We start from the raw sequence: 27,802 nt of genomic DNA, 5'->3' as shown, positions 1-27,802 counted from the left end.
TAAAAAAGAGAGTGAAAAAAAAAAAACTTTCTCCTCGCATCACTCGACCCGCTTCAAGACATGGCGAGATCGGGATTGGTCGAGCAAAGAGCGAGAGAGAGGAGGAAGGGATATGGGCGATGGAAGATCTCTCGCCGAGACCCCGACGTGGTCCGTCGCCACTGTCACCACCGTCATGGTCGCCGTTTGCTTCGTCGTTGAGCGATCAATCTACCGGTTCGGAAAGGTAATTATTTTTTTCTCTCTCTCTCTCCGTCCTCTACTCGTCACAAGAAGATCACTATTCTACCTATTGTTCGTTTCTTCTGGTGCGTTCTTGCGCTCCGCAGTGGTTGAGGAAGACGAAGCGGAAGGCCATGCTCGCCGCCCTCGAGAAGATCCGTGAAGGTGATTGCATAAAGTCTCGCGGTTTTTCCATTTCGATTCCATAATAAAAGTTTTTTTTTTTATGCTTTTGTGAGCAAAAGTCGTGTTTTTTTTTTAATTGAAGAGCTCATGTTGCTGGGGCTCATCTCGTTAATGCTGAGCCAGACAGCGAGGTGGATATCAGATATTTGCGTCCCGTCGTCTCTCTTCAGCAGCCGCTTCTACATTTGCTCCGAGGCCGATTTTGACGATCTTTTGGCGGCTACTGATGGCAGCTCGGATCAGAACCGTTCGGCTGTTGTTATTACTGGGGACCCTTTACTTGAAGCACCTGCGAACCATTGTCAGGAAGTGAGCTATGATTAGGAGATGCTTGGTTCGTTGCTTTGAATTCTGGTTGATGGATCTTCGTCTTCAGGGTTATGAGCCCTTCGTCTCGTTTGAAGGATTGGAGCAGCTTCACCGCTTCCTGTTCATTCTTGGAATCACTCATGTTTTGTACAGCTTCGTCACCGTTGTTTTGTCTATGATCAAGGTACTGTTGCTTTTTTGTGTACTCTCTCCTTCAAGCATGTCATATGTACTAGTGGTAAATCAGTATGCATTTGGAGTTGAAGATTTATAGCTGGAGGAAATGGGAGATCCAAGCATATCCACTTTTTACTGAGGATTTGCAAGGTAAACTCACAATGCTTGTAAATTAATTTTCTTTTTTTGTAGGTGATTATTCACATTTGGATCTTGGGCTGAGAAAGGAGATTTATGAACTTACATAAATGAGCTACTATCAACTTGGAGTCGAAAGAACCTGTTAACTTTTAGTTTCCTTATTTGAGTGGGTTATGATAATTGGTATCAGATGTTGTAAAGGATGAGATTTCATTGGGACATCAAGGCTTAAGTGAGAAGATTATGACATCTTAATTTACTTGTACTTGGTGAATTGTTAGCTAATAGCTGGGTTTATATGTTAGATGGGTGAGCTACTAAGTTAGACAAGCATTTTTATCTAGTGGTTGAGGTTGATATGCTAATGAATTGGTTCTACTTTGTGAATAGTTTTAGTATTCAACCTACCAGCATGAGAAGGCAATGTAACTTTCAGCTATTTCACCTTTTTTTTCCTCTTCAAATAATCATTGTCAGAGCTATATGTTTGGCTATCTAAATGAATTCTGCTTCTTTTTTCATTGAAGCAAGGAGAAGAAATATGATGAAGCGACAGAGTACATTTGTATTTCATCATGCATCACATCCATGGAGCAAGAACAAGATTCTTATTTGGATGGTGAGATTTGATTCAAACTACATTTAATGCTTTATCCTCTGGTTTTCTTAGAGAATGTATTCTCAAAACTTAAAGTTGATGTGGTTTAGTGAACTTGCTGCCTCTATCTTGTAATAATATATTTATTTGGGCAATGACTATTTACCTGCTCAATTGATAGGGGTTGGAGATGCTTGTTCTATACACTGACAGTAAACCAGCTGTGTATTCTAACTATTTGGATATGCTTGGCCTATTTCTATGCTGTTATGAAGTTGGTGAATTACACTGGTCCATCTGGTTACTTAAACAATACTTAGAAATAAGCTATTAAGGTTATTTCAAAACTTATTGCAACTTCATTTTAATTTGTTAGTGTTTTCCAGTGATGATTAAGGTTCACATTGAATCTCTATATTACCAATAGTAAGAAAAAGATATCGAGCTTCATCTATATGATTATCAATTTTGTTTTATCTACTTATCTGCAAAAAAGGTGGAACCGCCACCCTAGCGGCCCCCTGTGTTGGTTGCTACTCGGAAAACCTAGAGGTTCCACTGTACAAAAATTTTGTACAAAGGTCTGAACCTTTTCCTAGCTACCATGTGTTCTTTTAAATTAAATTTTGGATCGCCTGCGGAACTTAACACGTTTGATCCAAAACTTAATCTATTTGTTCTTTTAGGTTTAGACTTGGATCTCCTGCGGAACTTAACACGTTCGACCCAAATCACCTTAAGTTATTAATTCCATTAAATATTAATTTCCATAATTGGTTCCCAGTACTGACGTGGCGAGGCACATGGCCTTCTTGGATATGGGAGCAACCACCACCGACTAGACAAAACCTTTTATGGAAAGCTAATATTTAATTTCCTAAAATAACTTTAGGTTAACCGAAAAGAACAATCAAATCACAAGGAAAAGAAAAACAAAAGAACACTATATCGAAAACAAATTCGAAACACTAGAATCGTATGCCTCTTGTATTTAGTATTATTTCCAAAAATAACTAGTATGATGCGGAAAGAAAAATACTAGTTATACCTTTTAGAAAAACCTCTTGATCTTCTACCGTATTCCTCTTCTAACCTCGGACGTTGTGTGGGCAACAATCTTCCGAGATGAGAACCACCAAGCACCTTCTTCTTCCTTGCAAGTTTCGGCCACCACCACCATGCTCCAAGGGATGCTAGAAAAGAGGCATCTTTTCTCTCCTTCTTCTCCTTCTTAGATCCGGCCACCAAAGTTATCTCCACCATGAGAAAGTTTCGGCCACACAAAGGAGAGGAGAGAAAAGAAAGGGTCGGCCACACCCAAAGAAGAAAAGAGGGAGAAAAATAATAGAGACGTTCACTATGAAGCCTCCTCTACCTCCTCTTTTATAATCCTTGGTTTTGGCAAATAAGGAAATTTAAATAAAAACTTCCTTAATTCTTTTGCCATAAAAAATTTAATTAATTAAAATTAAATTCCTTTTTTTAATGGCCGGCCACATTAAAATCCCAAGCAAATAACATTTTAAACATAAATTAAAACTTCCTTATTTGTTTCCGGAAATAAAATTTCCCCTTTTAATCCCTTCATGATTGGATAGTTATAAAAAGAATTTAATAAATTAAAATTAAACTCCTTTTAATTCCATGTGATCAGCCTTACCAATTTCTCACATGAATCATATCAACGTTGGCTGGTTGGATAGTTATAAAAAGAATTTAAAAATTAAAATTAAACTCCTTTTAATTCCATGGGATCAGCCTCACCAATTTCTCACGTTGACACATCATCTTTTGGTAAGTTTCTAAAAGATTTTCATGTTGATATCTCAAAGCTTCTCAACTTTTCACGTTGACAACTCAAAGCTTCTCACGGTAAAAACAGTTGGCAAGAAAAATGTTGAAGCAATTGAACACCAATAAACGGCATCTCACAGCAAGCAAACATGAACTTGCTGATCATGTTAATCACAACAACATGAGCATCCTTGGATAGCAACACCAACAACATAGATTAGAAGATGGGCTTGGATGGATACAAGACTTTATATATAGAGGCTACGATAGGGACCGAGAGGAGGAATTGGTTTTGGTCTCCCGATGAAATTAAGCATCCCGTGTTCGCCCCGAACACACAACTTAATTTCATCAATAATAATTCATTCCACTAAAGAATTATTATTGAACTACCGCACCAATCCCAAATTACATTTTGGGCTCCTTCTTATTATGAGTGTGTTAGTCTCCCTGTGTTTAAGATAACAAATGTCCACTAATTAAGTAAGTTACTGACAACTCGCTTAATTAATATCTAGCTCCAAGAGTAGTACCACTCAACTTCATCATCATGTCGGACTAAGTCCACCTGCAGGGTTTAACATGACAATTCTTATGAGCTCCTCTTGGGGACATTCTCAACCTAGATTACTAGGACACAGTTTCCTTCTATAATCAACAACACACACTATAAGTGATATCATTTCCCAACTTATCGAGCTTATTGATTCATCGAACTAAATCTCACCCATTGATAAATTAAAGAAATAAATATCAAATATATGTGCTTGTTATTATATTAGGATTAAGAGCACACACTTCCATAATAACTGAGGTCTTTGTTCCTTCATAGTATAAAAGAAGCGACCTCAAATGGTCCTACTATACACTCTAAGTGTACTAGTGTAATTATATAGTTAAGATAAACTAATACCTAATTACACTACGACCTTCCATGGTTTGCTCCTTTCCATCTTGGTCGTGAGCTCTTGTTTATAATTTATAAGGAACTAATAACGTGATCTTCTAACATATTATCTACAATATAAATTAATTGAGCAACTACATTTATCATAAATGTAGACATTTGATCAATGTGATTTTTATTTCTAGATAAATATTTATACCAAAAGCTAGGCTTTTAGTATACACTCTAACAATCTCCCACTTATACTAAAGACTAGTCGCCATATCTCGCCATACATCCGATTCCATGCCTTTCAGCTCTTGCCTTAAGGACCATAGATTATCATCTGATGCAATCTACTTCTCCTCGTTATACAATTTCTCGTATTGGGTAGTACTTGCGCTCTATGTGTTTACTTGCCTTATAGACTCATGGTTTCTTCGAGTTTATTCTTTGCACCATTATTATTTCAATAAATTGTAATAATCTTTGGACAAACTAAATCATATCTAAGTCTATCTTGAGGTAATTAAGTCATTCGACTTTTATGGCTACCTCGGAGGCTTGCCATATACTCAGCTTCATGGAGTCCAGAAAAACACCTATGCTTATCATTCTTCCATAGTAATGACTTTTCCTCCTAAAGTAAACACAAAACCCCGAGGTCGACTTATTATTGTCCTATCCGATTGGAAGTCAAAATCCAAGTAACCCACAGGACCAAATTAACTGCCTTGTAAGCTAGCGTATAATCTCTAGCGCCTCTTATATGCTTTACTGCAGTCCAATGTCCTTGTCTAGGGTTACTTTGATATCTCTAACTATGCCCTTGGCAAAATAGATTTCGATCTCGTGCATAGCATACATTAGGTTGTCTAAAGCATAAAGAATTGCCTACGTGTCCTCGATCTCCTTTGATGTCATCGTAGACATCTCTTTAGATAAAGACACTCCGTGCTTAAAGGTAAGAAACCTTTCGAGGAGTTTTGCGTGCTTAAAACGAGCAAGGATTTTTCGATGTATCGAGCTTAGGATAAGTAAAATATATTTTTCTTTCGATCCCTTATCACTTTGATCTCAAAAATATATACATTCTCAAGTCCTTTATATCGAATTATTTGGACAACCATATTCTTACAACATTTTGATATTGTTTCCAACTACCAAAATGTTATCTACGTATATAGTATGAGAAATACCACCACGTTTCCATCACACCTTTTGATATACAAGACTTATCCGTTTACTCAATAAATCCATAGGTCCGGATTACTTGATAAACCGGATGTTCGAATCTTGAAGCTTTGCCTCGAGCTCACTGGCACTTGATACTCTTGAGTCCATATCTGATGCAATGAACCCTTCCGGTTGCTTTATATGGATGCTTTCATCAAGACTTCCATTAAGGAATCTTGTCTTGACATCCACTTGCGAATAGATAAAAGAATTCGGATAGACTTAAGCGTGGCTACCGGTGAAAAGTTCCTTTTTCATCAAGCCTCGCTTTGAAAGTTACTACCTTCCTTTCTATTCCTCTTTTCCTATTATAGACTTTTTACACCGTTTGGTGGTTCTACAAGCTTCAGTTTTATTAGAATCATATATTCTAATTACTATTCATTACTCTTTGCGAGATGCAGTCTTTATCTTGTAGTGTTTATTATATGTCCGAGATCAGTTCATGTCCTCCGGGATCGAGTCCAAAAACTCTCCCAAAACTTGAATCTTTTAGGTTGCTAACAACCTCCCACTACGACAAGGCACTTTCTGCGATTGTGTATCATTTGTGATCGTGTTGCAGTTTCTTGTGGTATCTCATCTTATACAGTTGGTGCTGGATTAGACATGCCTTTTATTATTTCCTTAAGAACAAATTTTCTTATTGGCACATGGTTTATTACATAGTCTTTTTTAAAAATCGGTCATTGATGCTAACAATGACCTTCGATTTTAAGACTATAAACCTATTTTCATTTTACTAGGATAACCCACAAACAAGTGAATTCTGTCCAACTTATCATTGTCTCTCTTACTGCGTATGTCTATCGAATCCAATATGCTTGAAATAAACACGCTTTATTCAAAGAATTCTATATGAGAGAGAGTTCGACTTTAGAAGGTACTATATTCACTCCCGTTTCCGAGTATATCCTTAAAATGATTTTGATAATATTCTTAATAACTCATCATCTACTTATTTCCATAAGAGTCCTATACCTTCCTTTTCTACACCATTCTGTTGGAGTGTACGGTGTAGTTAGTTTGGATTTCTAATGAATGACTCTAAATTCTTCCAAGAGGTACTTGCCACTACGATCTTACCATAGTGTCTTTTACTTTGTCGTTTCTCCGCATTAGCCTCGTACTCTTTGAACTAATCAAAGCACTTAGACTTGCGACATCAAGTAAATATATCCGTATCTCAAATAGTTGTCTATAAAATAGATGAAATATTTGAAACAACCTCTTACCTGGATGCTCATAGGATCACACAACTCAGAATGAACCAATCCCAATATATCTTTGACTCCATTCCCCTTAGACTTAATAGCTTCTTGGTTATTTTTCCTTCCAAGTAAGACTCGTAGGTTGGAAAGATTTCCACTACTAATGAATCCTACTCAAGTTAATATAACCTAGCCTTAGAAGCCAAAGATATAATTGGTTCATTTTGAAGGTTACTTTCTCTTAAAGTTAGAAGATGTGTTACTAATTTCCATTTGTTGCATCGTGAGAGTTATTGGATTTATAAATTGCCAACCAACGTCTAGAACAGATAACTTCCTCTTTTTCTTAATATGACTTTGTTAAAAAGAGAATATCAAGTTCTTTGAATAGTTTAGAAGAAACTAGTTCTTTCTAAACTTGGTGCGTAAAACAATTACTCAAAATCCATGTTTTATTCTTATCAAAGATAAACATCTCCCACTGGTATCATTTTTACAGTAGTGCCCATATAGGCGGTGTTTTAATTTTCATTTAGTTCTTTGGTTTCTGAAACCTTGGAACATAATTAATGGCATCATATCTACATCTAGGTTCGGTAGATAACACCACTAAACATGTTTCACTAATGAATTAAATACACTATATTGTTCTTAGTTCAGAGAGGCTTTAATGTCCAAGTCCTATTTCCAATCATTACACTTGGGATTACTAAGTCTTTCTTATAGTATGACTACTAGGGTATTGACAAACATTTTAAATCCTAAGAATCACAAAAATACTTGGTCAAGATCAACTCCTTAAAAATCCCCATGAATTTTGTATGTCACGATAGTGTGAACGTATATAAAATCGAAGAGGAGATTTTATTCATTAATTTTATTATCTCGTCGACTTTACTTTATGATGAATAAAATTAATAGTTGATCATTCTTTGATCAAATATTTGGACAAAACTTTTGAATTTAAAAAATATTGATTCCTCAAACAATATTATTTAAATTCACTGACCTCAAACAAGTGAATTTCGTACGCCGGCGTTAGTGTGGACGATATCAATTCACATTTGTAAAAGGAGGGTTTTACCCATTAACTATCTTGTCAACGTATCTTTATGACAAATAAAATTAACTCGAACACCGTTAATTTTGTATGCCGCGTTAGTGTGGACGTATACAAAATCAATCGTTTGTAAGAGGGTTTTAACCCTTTAATTTTATTATCTTGTCAACCTATTTGACTAATTAATAGTTGGTTTCATTTGTTCACAAATAATAGCGGTGACTCCGATGGGAGGATACTATTAGATGTGTCTAAGTGTATACCATTACTTGACACTAAGTCCATTAATAAGATTATGCCCTTCGGTTGGGAAGATCACACGCTCTTAATTAACTTCCTATAGTCATCCAAAATAGAATGCATTACAGTGATCTACAAACAAGCTCGTCCGTTATGGAGGAAGGCACTCGAGCCAACGTGCGAAGCTTGTTTGCATCACTTACAAACCAAATAATGGAGACCGTGGGATTTATTTAAAATCCCTCTCCCACTTAGTTTTTATAAACGAGGAATTTAACTATGCTAGCCTACTATTATTTTATAATACTAACATGCACACACAGCACAATATAAAGCAATAAATAGAAAATCTAATTTTCAACTATTATGACTTTTATCTCTAGGTTGTCCTCCGTGTGTTGTCATCCCAAGTTCTTTGCCGTATTTGGCCACATCGGGTCTGGTCGCGTCCATCTTGCTCTTAGTCACTGCGCCTCGGTCCTTAGAAGGTTCCACGCTTTGCAAGATTCGATCCATGACATAAATAGAATTTTACATTTGATCCTATATTCCAAAAGAACATGTATCTAGATCAAAATAAAATCTAATAAAACTAAATACAGCTCCTGTTGTATTTTAATACAATCATGCACACACGTATAAATGCCCTTGACGTGTCAGGGTCCAATCACACATAATAATTAAAAGCCGTAATAGTTGGATCCTGCGTCCACAAAGTTAGCACATCCTACTATTAACTCGCCTAAATTATGTATTATATGCGTAATTAACCTAATACCAATACAGAGGCGAAACCCTAGCTCGATACGAATTGTTGGTCTACACTAAAACCTAGAGGTTCCATCAGAAAAATTTTGTCAAGTCCGAACCTTTCCTAGCTACCGTGTGTTCTTTTAAATTAAATTTTGGATCGCTGCGGAACTTAACACGTTTGATCCAAACTTAATCTATTTGTTCTTTTAGGTTTAGACTTGGATCTCTGCGGAACTTAACACGTTCCAAATCACCTTAAGTTATTAATTTCATTAAATATTAATTTCCATAATTGGTTCCCAGTACTGGCGAGGCACATGACCTTCTTGATATGGGAGCAACCACCAACTAGACAAAACCTTTTATGGAAAGCTAATATTTAATTTCCTAAAATAACTTTAGGTTAACCGAAAAGAACAATCAAATCACAAGGAAAAGAAAAACAAAAGAACACTATATCGAAAACAAATTCGAAACACTAGAATCGTATGCCTCTTGTATTTAGTATTATTTCCAAAAATAACTAGTATGATGCGGAAAGAAAAATACTAGTTATACCTTTTAGAAAAACCTCTTGATCTTCTACCGTATTCCTCTTCTAACCTCGGACGTTGTGTGAGCAACAATCTTCCGAGATGAGAACCACCAAGCACCTTCTTCTTCCTTGCAAGTTTCGGCCATCAAAACTTCTTCTCGGATGAAGAGGTTCGGCCACCACCACCATGCTCCAAGGGATGCTAGAAAAGAGGCATCTTTTCTCTCCTTCTTCTCCTTCTTAGATCCGGCCACCAAAGTTATCTCCACCATGAGAAAGTTTCGGCCACACAAAGGAGAGGAGAGAAAAGAAAGGGTCGGCCACACCCAAAGAAGAAAAGAGGGAGAAAAATAATAGAGACGTTCACTATGAAGCCTCCTCTACCTCCTCTTTTATAATCCTTGGTTTTGGCAAATAAGGAAATTTAAATAAAAACTTCCTTAATTCTTTTGCCATAAAAAATTTAATTAATTAAAATTAAATTCCTTTTTTTAATGGCCGGCCACATTAAAATCCCAAGCAAATAACATTTTAAACATAAATTAAAACTTCCTTATTTGTTTCCGGAAATAAAATTTCCCCTTTTAATCCCTTCATGATTGGATAGTTATAAAAAGAATTTAATAAATTAAAATTAAACTCCTTTTAATTCCATGTGATCAGCCTTACCAATTTCTCACATGAATCATATCAACGTTGGCTGGTTGGATAGTTATAAAAAGAATTTAAAAATTAAAATTAAACTCCTTTTAATTCCATGGGATCAGCCTCACCAATTTCTCACGTTGACACATCATCTTTTGGTAAGTTTCTAAAAGATTTTCATGTTGATATCTCAAAGCTTCTCAACTTTTCACGTTGACAACTCAAAGCTTCTCACGGTAAAAACAGTTGGCAAGAAAAATGTTGAAGCAATTGAACACCAATAAACGGCATCTCACAGCAAGCAAACATGAACTTGCTGATCATGTTAATCACAACAACATGAGCATCCTTGGATAGCAACACCAACAACATAGATTAGAAGATGGGCTTGGATGGATACAAGACTTTATATATAGAGGCTACGATAGGGACCGAGAGGAGGAATTGGTTTTGGTCTCCCGATGAAATTAAGCATCCCTGAACACAACTTAATTTCATCAATAATAATCATTCCACTAAAGAATTATTATTGAACTACGCACCATCCCAAATTACATTTGGGCTCCTTCTTATTATGAGTGTGTTAGTCTCCTGTTTAAGATAACAAATGTCCACTAATTAAGTAAGTTCGACAACTCGCTTAATTAATATCTAGCTCCAAGAGTAGTACCACTCAACTTCATCATCGTATGCCGGACTAAGTCCACTGCGGGGTTTAACATGACAATTCTTATGAGCTCCTCTTGGGACATTCTCAACCTAGATTACTAGGACACGGTTCCTTCATAATCAACAACACACACTATAAGTGATATCATTTCCCAACTTATCGAGCTTATTGATTCATCGAACTAAATCTCACCCATTGATAAATTAAAGAAATAAATATCAAATATATGTGCTTGTTATTATATTAGGATTAAGAGCACACACTTCCATAATAACTGAGGTCTTTGTTCCTTCATAAAGTCAGTATAAAAGGAACGACCTCAAATGGTCCTACTCAATACACTCTAAGTGTACTAGTGTAATTATATAGTTAAGATAAACTAATACCTAATTACACTACGACCTTCCAATGGTTTGCTCCTTTCCATCTTGGTCGTGAGCTACTGTTTATAATTTATAAGGAACTAATAACATGATCTTCTGTGTGTGACACCACACACCATGTTATCTACAATATAAATTAATTGAGCAACTACATTTATCATAAATGTAGACATTTGACCAATGTGATTTTTATTTCTAGATAAATATTTATACCAAAAGCTAGGCTTTTAGTATACACTCTAACACCCTGGGCCTGGCCCCCAGGATTCCAGAGGGAGTAAATCACGGTTAATGCTGGGCAAGAGAGGTGACTGGGGGTCGCAGGAATTTTTGGCAGAGCAGACCAGGATTTTAACCCCGTGTGCAGCTGGCGACCTTTGACCCCAGAACCTTAGCTGCAAGAATCAGGCACCTCTCCAGCTGATCCAGCCCGTGGGGGCCTTGTTTTATCTACTTATGACATGCTTGAGGGTATGCTAAGAAAATATTTACTAGTGCTTAAGACGTATTATTAATTATGACTACTATATACCAAGTTGCCTGCACTCTTATATAGTATGTACCTGAAGTTAAAATGAAAAATGTATAGATTGCAAATCAGCAGTTTTGTAACTTTATGCATTTAAGATACTTACCAATATGACTTTGTTGACAAATCTAGTTTCTGGAGAATACAGATCTTTACCCTCGTCGAAGCATGTGTGCCATCATCGTTTCTGATTTTCCAATGGTAGTAGAATAAACAATTATAATAAGGTTGTGAAGTGACCAACTACTTGAACTCATCAAATTCCACTCTACAACACTTCCAATGAGAAAAAGATTAAAGCCAGCGTGTATCACTCTAACCAATTCATAATCTTTGTTTTAAAAATGATACTAATGTGTCATATTAACTTACCAAACAGTGAGGCTTTGCAGATGCCAGAAACATTTGATGTGTAAAATTCAAATAGCCAGGTTGGCCTTTCAACAAACCATATGACAAATACACTGGTTGTTAGGGAAAGAATGGACTGTAGCAACATATTTTGAGCTGAAAGATCTTTATTTGACCAACCAGTTACTAATGGTGATTTACATCGTAAGCAGTGTCAAACATGTTTCTGAGTTCTGATGTTGTCGACTTCCTTGTAGCTTTGTTTCATTCGCCAATTCAAGGGTTCTATAGCAAAGTCAGACTACCTAGCACTGCGATTAGGCTTCATCACTGTAAGTATCTCATTTGAAACTTTCATCTACAGCTGCTGATGCATTACCTTTTTCACAAGCCTTTCCTACATACCTGTGGCATGCAACTTCTCTTTTTGCCGATCAATCTCTTACACCACATTACCATGGCTACTGAATGATTCATGGACTATATTAATTTTCTTTGAGGGGCGCACTGCATTAGTTTGATCTAGCTAACATATTTCTTCTATTTTGCATTGCAGAATCACAAATTGCCACTTTCTTATAATTTTCACAAATATATGGTCCGGAGCATGGAAGATGAGTTTTATCGAAGTGTTGGTATCAGGTACTTACAAGTAATTTGATATAGTTTGGCACTGCTATTACTTTGACATAATAGCTGTGTTTCTATGTGTGACTATCAACTGGTCCATTAAATCATAGCATTACTAGAAAGCCTCTAGTTACTCTGATTCTAGATATATTCTCAATTTGTCTTTCCAATCTATATTGATAGATACATTTTAAGGGAGGTATAATGATTTAATGGCGGTAAATTTCATTTCTTATATGTGTTGGTGCAATATCCCTCAGGTCAAGGGTGACCTGGTTAACCAAGCTGAGTCTTGGTTAGGGTTTAGATGTTTGACAATAAGATATTGATTGAAGAAGAGTCAAGTAGGTCAAGGTTGACTGGATACTTGACTGGGAAGTCCTAACTGGAATGTCAGGAAGATGGAAAACCCTAGTGAGTGAAGCTAGGTGAAAGTCCTAGTGAGTGAAGCTAGGTGAAAGTCCTAGTGAGTGAAGCTAGGCAGATGGAAAACCCTAGTGAGTGAAGCTAGGTGAAAGTCCTGGTGAGTGAAGCCAGGCAAGGAAGGAAATCCAGATGGATCAAGGATGATCGGACATCTGGTGTTGGGAAGTCCAAGTAGGTCAAAGGATTGACTGGATACTTGGCAAGGAAGGAAGTCAAGATGGGTCAAGGTTGACCAGACATCTGGTGGAAGTCCAAGTAGGTCAATAGAGTGACCGGATACTTGGCACGACGAGTAAAAGTCCAAGTGGGTCAGGTTGACGGACACTGGTGGGGAGTCTGGCGGTCGAGGGTGACCAGATGCCGAGGCATGATGTACCAACAGTCGAGTTGACGGATGTTGGTTAGGAGGTTTGGGACTTGGTTTTGGGCAAAACCAAGTCTTGGATCGATCCGTGGATCGATCCGCCGTGATCGATTAGTGGATCGATCCGGTTCTTCCTCACGAAGCTCGGATCGATCCGTGGATCGATCCGGAGGTCCCGATCGATCACGATCGATCGGGACGATCTTCGCGAGATAGCGTGGATCGATCCGTGGATCGATCCAGCGCTTCCTGGCGATAAGCGCTCGATCGATCCGTGGATCGATCAAGCCTTCCGATCGATTCGAACATTCGAATCGATCGGGATCCGACCGTGCGTCGGGTTTAAAGCGCAGCGAGCGTGGTCTTGGCGTTCCTTTACGAGCTCTTCTCGATTCATTCCGCTCCTCCACTCTCTACAAACGCGTGATCGCGCTTGAAGGTTCTTGGGCTTTCCAAGTCAAGAGGCGGATCTAGAGAAGAAGTTAGGGTTAGGGTTTTCTTGCGCAAACTTGTCTTGTATTTTCCTTTCTTCTTCTTGTATTGAGAGTGTTGTAGGCTTCTCCGCCTTTGGTATTGAGAGTGTTATTCATAGTGGAGGTGTGTGCGTTGGTGTGGATCCTTGGATTAGTCACCTCTTGTGAGGTGGATACCAAGTAAAATCCTAGTGTTAGCGTGTTTGTGTTTGTTTCTATCACACCATCGAAGAAACAAGCAACGCCAAGCAACGAAGCGCACGAACGCGACGAGCTATTCACCCCCTCTAGCTACTTTTGGTCTAACAAGTGGTATCGAGCAGGCCGCTCTTCACCGGAATCATCGCCGGAAGGGTCAAGCATATCAAGAAAAGCTAGAGGGTGAAGAAGTTGAAGCAATTTCTTCAAGTTCAAGATTTTATCAAGCTCGACTTCAAGATGCAATTCCAAGATGGACTTGGATTTGACACAGGGTAGCTCCACCATACACTCAAGCTTCGATTCTTGGAGATCAAGAATCGAAAATTTTCTTATGATGGAGATGAGCAATGGTTTGCTCTAATGGAAGGCAGCTCAACGAACTCCAGGACTTACAAAGCGGATGGAGCTGGAGCAATTCAAAGGGCGAGGCAAATGACAAAGTGACCAAGCTATTGGTCAACTTATTGCCTAGCCACATCTTGGCTCAAGTTGGAGAATTGAAGATGCCAAGGAGCTTTGGAGCAAATTGGCGACAATACAAGAGATCCCCCACTTTGCAAGATCAAGAAGAATCGAGAGGGTGACTCTTTGGAGCAAGACCAAGAGGAGGATTCCGAGGTTGAAAAATGCTCAACCTCCGAAGAAGAAATCCAAGAAGCTTCATCCTCGAGGGAATGCAATGAAGAAGGGAGCATACTCCTTGTTTCGTATTCAAGATGATGAAGCCTCCTCTAGGATTGAGGGGAGCGATCCTTGGTGACGCGATCAAGAAGAAGGAGAAGCCTACATCCGGGTCAAGAGACGAAGAAGAAGATTCTACCTCCACGAGTCAAGAAAAATCAAATGGAGGAGAATCGAGGTCCGATCAAGAGGAAGTCTCTCCGGATCCAAGGAAAGATGCCACCCCTACGAAGGTAATAATATTTCAATTAAAATAAAAATCATATAATATGTTTTGAGGGGGAAAGCGGGCACTACAAGAGCAAGTGCCCTAAATTAGCCAAGAAGAAGGGCCAGTGGCGCAAGGGCAAGGTGAAGCCCAAGGAGGCCATCCCAACACTGAAGAAGAGAGGAGCATATTATATGCTTCTCTTGCAATCAAAAGGGCATTATCGTAGTCAATGCCCCAAGGGAAGAAGAGGGTCAAGGCTCAAGGAGGCACTAGTCAAAAAGGAAGGTAACATTTATTGAGCGTACTCCTTTACATTATGGTAAAAGCATGATAGGTCTAACTTTTATCATTTTAATGCAATTTACCATAAGAATAGAAAGCATGGTTTAAGGAAAACATGTGGCCTACATGCTAAGACTATCACTCCTAGGGTTAGGAATGTAGGTAAAAGTCTAGGCAATAACTCTAAGGATTTTAGATACAAGCCGAGAAACCAAAATGCTCATGGACTTAATGAAAAACCAAATTCTAAGGATTTAATGATAGAAAATCAAGTCTTGAGATCAAGACTTGATAAAATGGAAAAGACCCTAAAAAGGATGGAAAATATCCTAAAAGGGCAAAATGAGCAAAACCTAGGGCTAGGAAAGTCAAAGCCATCAAATAGCCATAGAGGTTTGGGATACAAACCAAAGGCTAAGAAGGATGTGCCTAGTTATCATAGGGTTCCATATAGTTATGGAACAAACCCTAGGTTTAGTGGTCAAGTCAAGAATACTAGGGAAGTCATCCCTAAGAGTATTTTTGCAACCAAAGTGACTAAGACTTCTAAGAAGTCTAAGAAAGTCACTAACAAGGTCACAAGGAGGCTATCCCCAGGGTTGACCTAGAAAATGTGACGAGGCTCTAAGAAGCCCAACAAGGTCACTAGGAAGGTATCTAGGGAAGTTATCCTAGTGAGTACCTAGAGCATCCAAGGAGCACCAATAGGTGTTGGGTTCCTAGGAGCATCTTCCCTAAATGGGTTGAGAGTGTCAACTCGATTAGAAGGGTAGTTAACCCAACTTTGAAATTGACACTCGAGGAGCATTTTCAAGGTTTTGTTAACCTTTGAAAATGAAATGGAACTATTATTTACTCCTTGAAAGAGTAAAATGTGCCTAGTGGTGAAAATTTGATTTTAATCTTAAAAGGCACATATTGGGAAATTCATAAGAGCTACCAAGTTGGGATTTTGGTATGTTCTTAGGAAATTTAAGGCAATCCGGGTCTTAACTTTAAAGTGCTACTCTTGTGGAAAAATGAAATATGCCAACATTTGAGGAATATGCTTAATTTCAATTGGCATAAATTAATCAAGGGAATTAGAAATGCCAATTTAGGTTTTGGCGTTTTCTTGACGCACTTAAGGGCAATCTAGGTTTAAGTTGTAAGTTTAGCTAAGGTTTTAAGGATACTTAGATAGTTAATCTAGGTATATTTTATTTATGCTAAATCTTGCCATGATTGTTTGCCCATCATATGCCATGACATCATGTCTACTTTTGCATTCATGACTTATTATGAAAAATACAAAAATACCATGTCATGTCATGCATACATCATGTAGTTATAGGAATATTTCTTTTGAAAGTTATTTTATTTTGATGTATGCCATAACATTATCATGCTTTAGTTTAATTCCTTGTAATCAAGGACAAAAGGCATTTAACAACACTTATTAACAAGTGACATCCTAGGTGGGTGTTTAATATCTCCAAAATGCCTAGATAGTATGCATGATCCCTAGATTAGGGCAAAACCAATCTCTACATCTCACAAAGATCTATAAGATGACTTGTATGTGTTTTAGTGCACATTAGATACAAGTGAGATGTTAGGATGATGAACAAAACTCAAGATGTTGATTTAGTGCATTCTTTTGAGTTTTAGTTTCATCAAAACACATAGATATGTGTTTTCCCATCATTGGGAAAGCTAATGTACAAGTCATGTGCATTAAGCCCAAGGAATATGGTGGGATATTGGTTTTGAAAACGTTTTTAAAATGATTTTGGAAAACCTTGGTGAAGGCTATCTTTTGATAGTAATCACCATTGAATAGTTAGACACAAACTTGAAGAAAACACTAAAGTTTTTGCAAGTTTTCAAGTTTGTGTCAATCTTTGAAAATATGATGTATTTTCATAGAAAACTATTTTTCCTTGATAATATATGCCCTAAACAATGTCTACACGAAATTTCATAATTTTTGGATTTTTGTAGAATTTTCTAGGGGTTTCTGAAGTTGACTGAAATGGAATTTCAGCAACTATCAGAGCTCCGATCGATCCATGGATCGATTGGAGTGCCTGAATCGATCCATGGATCGATTCAGAAGGCAAATCTGCGGAAGATCACTGGATCGATCAGCCGATCGATCCAGTAGTCTGAATCGATCGGTGGATCGATTCAGAAAGGTTCAATCGATTGGAACCCAACTCGAATCGATCCAAGTTGCTGATTTTGGTGGGAAAGCTGGATTTCAGCACTTTGAACCTATTTTAGTCTAGGTAACCATTCGAAACCCTTAAAATACATTTGTATACATAAAAGGGTGTTTTCGTGTGAAAACAAGGATGGAATGGTTAAGGAAGACTTCATGAAGTTTAGGTTGAGGTTTGTTTCAAATTTTGAATATTTGAACCTCAAAACTTCGAAATCTGGGTTTCTTAAAGGTTTAGGGATTCCAAGTCATAGTTGGTGCAATGACAGAAGTTACCACCATGTTTTTAGGGGGATGGACTCTTTAAAGACATGAAAAGTTATTTTTCATGAACCTTGGAAGGTGGTTAACCTTCTGTTGTGAACTTGCTCGAGGTTGAGCATTTAAACTTGAAATGGGGATAAATGGGGGTGGATATCCTCATCATTTCAAGTGGCAACTCAGTGGTTGAAAATGCTCGAGGTTGGGTATTTGTCGACATTGAAGAGTTAAGGATAATGAAGGGTATGGGACCTTGATATTGAGTTGATCACAATGAGTGAAATTGTGATCACGATGAACAACTCTTGAGTCTTGAACAAATGGAGTTGTTGAAGTGTGCCCAATTGGAGCATAGGTTGATGTGTGTCCAAAGCGGGTTGATGTGTTTTATTAGTAGGGGTTGATGTGTGCGATAGGGGAGAATGAAAGGAAGTAAGTTAGGTTTTCGTTACCTGGGGGTTTGCCCTCTTGGGGAGAATGAAAGCAATTTATGGGTTCATTACCTAGTGGCGTGAAGAAGGAGGCTATAGGATTAGCTTAACTTACATGTGGGATTGTAAGTGTTATTGTGGTATTGTCAAACATCAAGGGGAGATTGTTGGTGCGAATCCCTCGGTCAGGTGACCTGGTTAACCAAGTGAGTCTTGGTTGGGGTTTAGATGTTTGACAATAAGATATTGATTGAAGAAGAGTCAAGTAGGTCGAGGTTGATGGATACTTGATCGGAAATGAGTAAAGCTAGGAAGATGGAAAACCTAGTGAGTGAAGCTGGGTGAAAGTCCTAGTGGTGAAGCTAGGCGGATGGAAAACCCTAGTGAGTGAAGCTGGGTGAAAGTCCCAGTGAGTGAAGCCGGCAGAAGGAAATCCAGATGGATCGAGGATGATCGGACATCCGGTGTTGGAAGTCAGTAGGTCAAAGGATTGATGGATACTTGGCGAGGAAGGAAGTCGAGATGGGTCGAGGTTGACCCGGACATACAGTGGAAGTCAGTAGGTCGATAGGTGACCGGATACTTGCACGACAGTAAAAGTCCAGTGGGTCAAAGGATTGGCGGACACTTGGTGGGAGTCTGGCGGTCGAGGGTGACGGATGCGAGACATGATGTACCAGCAGGTCGAGTTGACCGGATGTTGGTTAGGGAGGTTTGGGACTTGGTTTTGGGCAAAACCAAGTCTTGGATCGATCCGTGGATCGATCGGAGTACGGATCGATTAGTGGATCGATCCGATTCCAGTCGACAGCCACGGATCGATCCGTGGATCGATCGAGGTCCCGATCGATCGGCCGATCGATCGGGCGATCTGCTCGCGAGATAAGCGGGATCGATCCGGGATCGATCGGAGCGTTCTCGAGCAGGCGCCGGATCGATCCGTGGATCGATCCAGGCTCGATCGGGAACATTGAATCGATCGGGATCCGACCGTCGGGGGTTTAAAGCCGCAGCGGCGTGGTCTTGGCATTCCTTTACGAGCTCTTCTCGATTCATTCCGCTCCTCCACGCTCTCTACAAGCACGTGATCGCCAGTTCTTGAAGGTTCTTGGAGGCTTTCCAAGTCAAGAGGCGGATCTATTGCAAGAGGAAGAAGTTAGGGTTAGGGTTTTTACTGCACATCTTGTAAGCTTTTGCTTAACTTGTATTTCCCTTTCTTCTTCTTGTATTGAGAGTGTTGTAGGGCTTCTCCGCCTTTGGTAGTTACCATAAAGGAGTGTTATTCATAGTGGAGGGTGTGTGCGTTGGTGTGGATCCTTGGATTAGTCACCTCTTGTGAGGTGGATACCAAGTAAAATCCTAGTGTTAGCGTGTTTGTGTTTGTTTCTGTATTTTCCGCTGCACATCCAAGAAGAAACAAGCAACGCCAAGCAACGAAGCGCACCGCGCCCACGCCCCCCCCCCTCTAGCTACTTTTGGTCCTAACAATATGGACACTGTGTGTGATTTACACGATGAGACACTGATGTTGACATCCTTTTTACTAAATTTCTTGGCATAGTTAGTAGTCGTAGAGAATATGGGCAGATTAATTACTTGACCAGATCCTCTCCATGACTTTTTAATGTCCTGATGTGTTCAAATTTTTGATGTGTATGGTTGTTCTCTCTACAAATTTGATCAGGTTGATGTACTCTTTTAACAAAGTAAAAACTGATTAGGTTGATGTGCTCTTTCCTTGTGCCCCTCACCTTTTTTTGTTCTTTATAATACTGTCTCTTAGATGAGTGCCATTACTGGTATTCTTTTAAATTTTAGGTTCAGGAAGCACATAGTAGTTACTTCTTTGAAGATATTCATATACTTTCTAGGATCTTGACTAGCATTTAAATTCTATATCTGCCCATCTCTCACTTTGAGCCTTTTCTATACTGTTCTATTAATTGCATCTGACATTTATATTCTTTACAATATCTAGGATTTCTTACTAGAGATGTCATTGGGCTGTACCAGGGACTTATGGGTTTGAGAAGAAACAAAATACGTAAAAATATAATAACATAAAACCATTTTATTATTTTTTAATGATTTATGCTGTAATTTTTTTTTATAATTCTAAATATATTTATAATATGAACATGTTAATTAATGGATACATATTCTAATCTTTAACTGTCGAATGTTGAAGAAATGTTTTTTCTATGAATGCTTGCTGATGTATGGAACTTTAACTGTCGAGTGTTTGGATGTTGTTGGTTCAGCTCCAACCTGGTCTAGAAGATATATTGCCCCCATAAAGCTGCCATCTAGATAGCTAGATAAGAGATGCTTAGTTCAACTTTAAGACGGGACAAAAGAATATGTGCAGCCATAAGCTGTGTTGCAATCTCGGGGCTCTAACCTCCATGAAGTTAGCTCCAGTTGAATTGCAGAATGTGAGAATCCCACTCAAGTATTTTTTAAGTTTAGGCCATGACCAGAGGCTTATATAGCCGTATACTAATTATTTGTATAATATTTCCTTTCCATAATTTCTATATGGCAACCTGTTTAAGGTTATAAAAGATTTTTCACAGAGGTTGTCCTTGAGGAGAGGCTAACCAGCGTCGCGCTTTATCCTAAATCCTTTGATCAAAAGAGAATGTGGGCATACCCATTGGTAGCTTATGCTTGCAATCCTATCGCCTAGTTTTGTTTCACCTGAATGCAAGTGTCATATTTTTATTTCGTTATTTGGTGCAATTTATAGTCTTGTTATTAGGGTATCTCTAGTTCATGTATAAGTTGGACATAGAAAATATCTATGCTCTTGCTTGAGGAGTGTTAGAACTATTAGTATTAATATGGTTATTGATGGAGCGGTTTGTGTTTTAGGTTAGGATTAACTCTAAAGTCCTATATATACCTATGTAATAGTTATTCCATTAGCATAAGTAATATGATATTTTTCTTTCATAATTTTTATACGGAGAATGAGATGAGTAATTGAAGAAAGGAAAAATAGGATTAATATTTTAAAAGAGCTAAAACATCCTCTTAATTGATTGTTAATAAAAAGAAGGATTATTTGGATAATGGGTGTGGCCTTGGGCACACTACAAAAAAACCTGCAAATACCGACGGAATTACCGACTGAATTAAATTCAGTCGGTAATATTCCGACTGAATTAAATTCAGTCGGTAATATTCCGACTGAATTTATATTTCAGTCGGTATTTACCGACTGAATATAATCTTCAGTCGGCAAATTTTTTAACGGATTCGGGTATTGATGTTTACCGACGGAATTAAAATTCCGTCGGTAAATACCAGTATTCTGGCGCTCCGATAAATTATTGGGTACCGACGGATTGTATGATTCCGTCGGAAATTGCCGACGGAATTATGCTTCCGTCGGCATTTTCCGACGGAATCACAATTCCGTCGGTATTTACCGACGGAATTACATTCCGTCGGTAAAGCATAGTAAAAATTAGGGCACGGGCCCCGTATGACTTTCCTCTCCGCGCGAACTCTCCTCTCCTCTCCGCATCCTCAGCGATCGGCAACCGGCGATCTCGGCGTCCAGCCTCGTGTCCTCTCTCGTTCTCGGCGATCAGCAACAGGCGACTCTGGTATGCTCCTCTCCTCCTCTTCTCTTCTGTTTGACGCGCCGCTGGGCCCTGTTCACTGCAGGCCGGCGGCGCATGCCCCTGCTTGCGACAGCCGACCGCCGCATGCCGCTGCTCGCGGCAGCCGCAGGCTTTTTATTTTTCCCTTCTTCCTTCCTTGTAACCACCTGGTTCTGTACATTTTCTGCCTGTACTATTCCAATTTTTCGATCCGTTTCTTGCACTGAGACTTGTGCTGCACCATTTGATATTTCAGTTGCTTCTTTTTCCTTTTTTTTGCTTTATTTGAATCCATGTACCTGTCTTGATACCAATTTGGAGATGGGAGACAAGTGATGAGCCGCTTAGAGACTCCTGCCCTTTGGTAGTCCTGCTCTATCTCAGTAGTCATTGTTGGAGCCCTTCCCTTGTGAGCAGTAATGGATCAGAGGTGGGAGGAGAGATGGACTGTTCAGGAGCAGGCATTGCCCCAGATGCGAGCAGTCATTGCTAGATGTGACCGATCACAGCCGCCCCAGTCACAGGATCCCCAGTCAGAGCATGGTATTGAGTCACAGGAGACTCAAGATCCATTACACCCTGCTGATGATTAGATTTTTCTGAGGTATGTTCAATTACAACTAAATTTTTTTCTTAGTGCAATCATTCTAGTTGTTATTAATTCAATATTAATGTTGTTTGATTGTGAACCGAACATCTGATTTACTTTCTCCATCATAAAATTTCTAATAACCATTGCATAACCATTTGGATTAATTATTTATAATTTTAAATTATAATATTAACTATTAAGAATGAGCATTTCTATAAAAGCACTTCTCACAACTTTTACTTAATCTCTTTCTCTTGTTCTTCTCTAATATGTTTAATTTTTTTTCTTTTTAATTCACCAGTCTTTTTCATCCTTTATTGGTTGCTGATTAGAAGACAAACGCCCATTATTGGTTGCTGATCAGGTGATTTGGTGGTAACAATAAATAATTTGGATTGCTAATAGTTATGGTTAAGGAGGCAAACTTTGAAAATGAAACCCTTGGCCACTGAAGTAGACATCACTTGTAGGGTTCTCTAAAAAAAAATAGTTTATCAATTGCAATGATATTAATTATAGTTTTTTGTTGTTTATTTTACTTTAATCTTAACTTGCTTCCATTACTTTTATCTACCTGATCAACTAAAAGCATTTGGCTACTTGATTACTTTAATACACAGGTACTTAGTTTGTTCACAATAGATTAGTAAATTAGATGTACTTTATTATGGGCAGTTGAACTTATAATAGTTTATATGACCAGCCAAGAGGAAAGGGTGAAGTGCACTGGTCTGATGATGCCCTCTTAAACAATGTTTCTTTGTTGAGACTAAACATGTTACTTTCAGGGTGTTCATGAATTCTTCCTTGATGAGCTCTCATACCACATCTCTGTGCTTTAGGATTTTTAGTAGGGAGCTTTTCATCCTTTAATATTTTATTTTTTTTAGCGTCTACCTTTTTTATTTCCTTGATGAGCTCTCATACCACACTACCATGAGCATGTTGCATCCATCTTGCTTTCTACTATGCTTGAATGTGATTCATTGATTCCTTATCTCTTATAAGATAGAGTAGCCATTACAATTTTAGATTCTTATTAGGTTTCAGATTCTTAACAAATTTAGATATTTATCTTAAATTGTATTGCATTTTATAGGAGTTCATATTGATACATTCACCACCGTACTATCATTGAATATCTACAATATAATTCAGGTATTTTATTACATACAAAATTAGTTATATATTACAATTCTTGAATTATATATTACATTTATATCGATTCAGTCTAATTATAATCTCTTATATTGGACTTTTACAGGATTATATTTGGATATGTGTAGGTGATGTATCATGATAAGTTTGGATATTTTGTATTTGACGTTGACTTGTCAGTACTTTTGGATGTATGATTGTAAGTACTTGATATTTGGTTATGTTTTATTTTGTATTGAATTTTGGAGATATGGGAACTTGTTAGTATAATTATATGTTTTGTATTGTTTTTTAGACAGTTTTATCATTTGTTTATGAGCATATTGTATGTTGTGTTGGTTGTTGATTGTGTGGATTGTGATTATATATGATTTGTGTTTGTGTTACCATCGTTTGTGATGATTTTTATTATATAAAAATTGTATATATGATAAGTGAGAAATGCAGAGCAAGCATTTCAAATTTTTTACTGGTAATTACCGACGGAAATTCTTATTCCGTCGGTAATCTATCGAACTGGAACAGGATGTTTACGATACATTGCCGACGGAAATGTTAATTCCGTCGGTAATCACCGACGGAATAGTAAATTCCGTCGGTAATCACCGACGGAATTTACTATTCCGTCGGTGATTACCGACGGAAATGTTCATTCCGTCGGTAATTACCGACGGAAATGTTAATTCCGTCGGTGATTTATCGACGGATTATAATTCAGTCGGTAAAGTCCGTTACACGACGTTTGCCCTTTGCCGACGGGCAAGGTTTCTGTCGTTAATATATACCGACGGAATTTATGAATTCCGTCGGTAATCACCGACTGAATATATTTTCCGTCGGTAAATTGAGCGCCGACCCAATTCTTTCCGATGTTAAAAATTCCGTCGGTATTCCGTCGGAAATCTCATTTACCGACGGAATGCCGACGGAATATTCAGTCGTTATTCACGACTATTTTTGTAGTGGCATAGCAAGATACTGCCCAACTTGGGCTTAGGCCAGTGCCACGCTATGCGTGGCCTGTTTGACACCTCTACTTCTTATTTTTTTTTTTTCTAATTACATCTTGTCTTAAAATTAGCACAATATCAATTTCATTTCGATGAAGTTTAACAAACCTGGATTAGCTGTTCTAATTGGAGTTCTTTTGTTTGTTTGTGTTGCAGCTGGCCACTTTGGGCATATGCAATATTGTGTATTCTTGTGAACATTCATGGCAAGAATTGTTTTTTAATAAGAAGTTTCTTACACCTTTCTTTTTTTCTACAACATCTTTGATGTCTTCAATTTTGCAGGGGTTAATATCTACTTCTGGTTATCTTTCATCCCTGCCATAGTAAGCATTTCCATGTTCTTTTCTAATCTCAAAATATGAATGTTTTTTCTGCTTTGTATCCCATTTGTAGCTTCCATTCTTTGACATTACACAGTTGGCAATGTTAGTGGGAACCAAACTTGAACAAGTTGTTGCTCAATTAGCTCTCGATGTTGCTGGGGCAACAGATCCATGCATTGGAACACAGCTAAAGCCACGTGATGATCTCTTTTGGTTTGGCAAACCTGAAATACTATTGTGGTTGATACAATTCATTTCCTTTCAGGTGAATCAAACATTGTTGCTTGTATTTTCTGTTTCTGTTTTCTAACATTTTTTTAAAAAAAATCTTTCAGAATGCTTTCGAGATGGCAACATTCATCTGGTCTTTGGTAAGATGTCAGTAAATGTATTTTATTTAACTAGTCTAAAAATGGGTTTTGACTTTTCTGGACATCTCTAAATAATTTTTTATAGCACGACCTTCATATATATTTGTCGTTTATTTGTCTAATTGAAGTTTCTCGTACATATGTAGAATCTTTGGGTTACAACTGTTGTAAATAGAAGATGTATGTCCTTTGGGTATTTTCTAGAGTTGAAAGGAGATAGAAAATATATTGTCTAAATAATTGTGTCTTATGTAGTATGTATTTCTAACTTGTTTAAGAGGTGATCAAAGAAAACTCTTGTTGATATAATAAAAGAGAACAAAATGGCATAGGTATTATGACCTTTACATGAGCTTAATGGTGAGATAAGTTCCATGTGGCTAATCCCAAATGGTTGAGACGAGGTTTTTTGTTTTTATAATCAACTTGCCCAAGTATCGGTCAGCACATGCCATAAAAAATAGATGGATTCTGGTTTCAAATTGCCATATTATGCAACAATAATTGAAAGGTTCGTATATGACATTTTTCTTATCTATATGTTTTATTAGGGAAAAGAAGTCAACTCTTCATTATGTTGTCTCCTCAAATTCTTTGTTGTGCTGATAATTGTATTTGAACATAGCTTCTTACACTTTTATGCTAGTCATTCTCACCAAATTACTAACATGGAAACTCCTTTTGCAGTGGGATTTAAGTTCACAATCATGTTTCATGAACAACCATTTTATGATTGTTATTCGCTTGATTTCAGGGTAAGTATGTTGATTATGCAATAAATACCCCTTGATCTGAATATTGCTATTGCTCTTAGGAGTGCTCCATGGCAGGGAAGGATTCAAATAGTCACTTGTATATAACTGGGAACTCTGATATTTTTTGCTTTTGTAGTCGCATCCTGAATGGTATTTAGGAGTTCTTGAAATGGATTCCATCTCATTAACGACTCAATATTTCAATGAGGGTATACAAGAAATATAACTAATTTAGGTCATTTTGCAACAATAAGCCAATTTGCAACCAATGTTTCAATGAGGTTAAGTTCTGTTCTTAAATATAGCTGTGCTGCAGTTCACTAGGATTATTTTTGGTGAAGGGGTACGACGTGAACCTCTTTTTCAAACTGACTGCGTCTATGGACATTGCCAATACCAACTAACTTGCAAGCGATGTAACTGTCGTATACAATGCAACTAAACTTTGTAGAAATACAAAGTTGAGCCACGAAACCAATTGTTATAATGATCAACTGTGAGAATTACTTGAAAATTTATTTTTCTCCAAAACAATTATACAAAGTAACAGAAATTTGACACTGAATTATCAATGCATGCAGTAGCTCCCATGAACATCTTGAATGAATCTTATGTTATGCAGATGCATCTACGGCATATACTTTGCCTTTGATTTGCCTGACATGGTTCATCTTGCAGGCTACTAGTTCAGTTTTGGTGCAGCTACAGCACGTTACCACTTAATGTGATAATTTCTCAGGTCAGGTTTTCCTAAAACTTTAGGATTTCTTCCTCCTTAATTCAGCATTGATGTCAACCGGCATTGTAAAGTTAGTGTTTGTTTGGTGCTAATGCTCCAGGAAGAATACACACACTCGAGCGAGCACATACATGTTGCAACTTCAAATTGCTATTTCTTTAAATTTAAATTTGAGAGATTCTATAAACCTACGCTACTTGCCAGTTGTAATACTACCTCCACTGCGATCTAACTGCATTTCTGTTGCAAGTACAGATGGGATCCAAATTCAAGAAGTCTCTGCTTGCTGAGAGAGTAAGGGAGTCTCTTCATAGCTGGTGTAGGAGAGTGAAAGAGAAGTCACAGCGTGACCCAATGCTTTATCGAACGGGAACCATAACATCAACTTGCTCACTGGGATCAACCATAGAAGAGAAGTCGAAGCGTGACCCAATGCTTTATCGAACGGGAACCATTACATCAACTTGCTCACTGGGATCAACCATAGACGAGACCGACGAGACCAATACAATTGAATCTGGAACCCTGTCTCGTTGCTCATCTAGAGCATCTTTGGAGGAGCTTGTCCTAGATAATTCCGACGAACCAAGGCACCATACAACTACACCTCATCTCTAACTAGAACACAGAGAGGGAGGGCATTCAACACCTGGGTTATTCCTCTGAGTCGCGCCAGGATGACATGAAATCAGACTGATAGTGGAATTTACTTTTAGCAGTGCTTATTTGCTTGTGTTTGACATTTCATTTTCATGCTTCACTAGTATCCTTTTAGAGTTAATGAACTCTTGCTGAGTTGGATGTTGTAGTAATCGCAGACAAAGATACTTTCATTATGTAATGAAAGGTATCCAGAATTAAGAGATTAATATATGGGAACTAATTTCAATAATTAAATTTAATTATTTAGATTAATTTTAAAATGCAAGTCAAATAAATAGAGGTGGTATGTGTATCAATTATAAAGAGCTAGTAAGATGTCTTTTAAGGGGTGTCAAGTAACTTAGAGGGCTGTTATAATAGAATAGAGATAAAAAATTTATTCTATCCCTAATTATTTGACTGTCGGTTATAAGTTAACTCCGTTATTTGTCCCCCTTCGTGTAATTTAGGAAAGACTTATAAACAAAAAAAGGTAATAAGATGATTAA

The 27,802-nt window shown here is 37.8% G+C and overlaps 1 protein-coding gene across 2 annotated transcripts; it reads left to right on the top strand.

Annotated features, from left to right (window-relative positions):
• LOC122053136 (MLO-like protein 4) lies at positions 1-27,524 on the top strand. Of its 2 annotated transcripts, XM_042615041.1 has the most exons (15): positions 1-226; positions 330-387; positions 491-717; positions 785-901; positions 984-1,044; positions 1,563-1,654; positions 12,184-12,258; positions 12,483-12,568; positions 24,617-24,666; positions 24,746-24,786; positions 24,881-25,051; positions 25,122-25,157; positions 25,845-25,912; positions 26,591-26,651; positions 26,907-27,524. In XM_042615041.1, the coding sequence occupies exons 1-15, from the start codon at positions 113-115 to the stop codon at positions 27,267-27,269; spliced, it is 1,620 nt and encodes a 539-aa protein (XP_042470975.1). In that variant the 5' UTR covers positions 1-112; the 3' UTR covers positions 27,270-27,524. The 2 variants fall into 2 exon arrangements, with proteins under 2 accessions (XP_042470975.1, XP_042470984.1); XM_042615050.1 differs by lacking the exon at positions 12,184-12,258.
• Positions 27,525-27,802: the final 278 nt, after the last annotated feature.

The sequence above is a fragment of the Zingiber officinale genome, chromosome 1B (genome assembly GCF_018446385.1).
Source record: "Zingiber officinale cultivar Zhangliang chromosome 1B, Zo_v1.1, whole genome shotgun sequence".
In the NCBI taxonomy this organism is placed as follows: Eukaryota; Viridiplantae; Streptophyta; class Magnoliopsida; order Zingiberales; family Zingiberaceae; genus Zingiber; species Zingiber officinale.
Note: the sequence above shows the minus strand (reverse complement) of the source record. Positions and strands in the feature narration are given on the sequence as shown.

Coding starts and splice junctions, on each gene's coding strand:
- LOC122053136 (XM_042615041.1), top strand. CDS start 113: ATGGGCGATGGAAGATCTCTCGCCGAGACCCCGACGTGGTCCGTCGCC. Junction 12,569..24,616: donor TATCGAAGTGTTGGTATCAG/GTACTTACAAGT, acceptor TTTGTGTTGCAG/CTGGCCACTTTGGGCATATG. Junction 25,158..25,844: donor CAACATTCATCTGGTCTTTG/GTAAGATGTCAG, acceptor CTCCTTTTGCAG/TGGGATTTAAGTTCACAATC.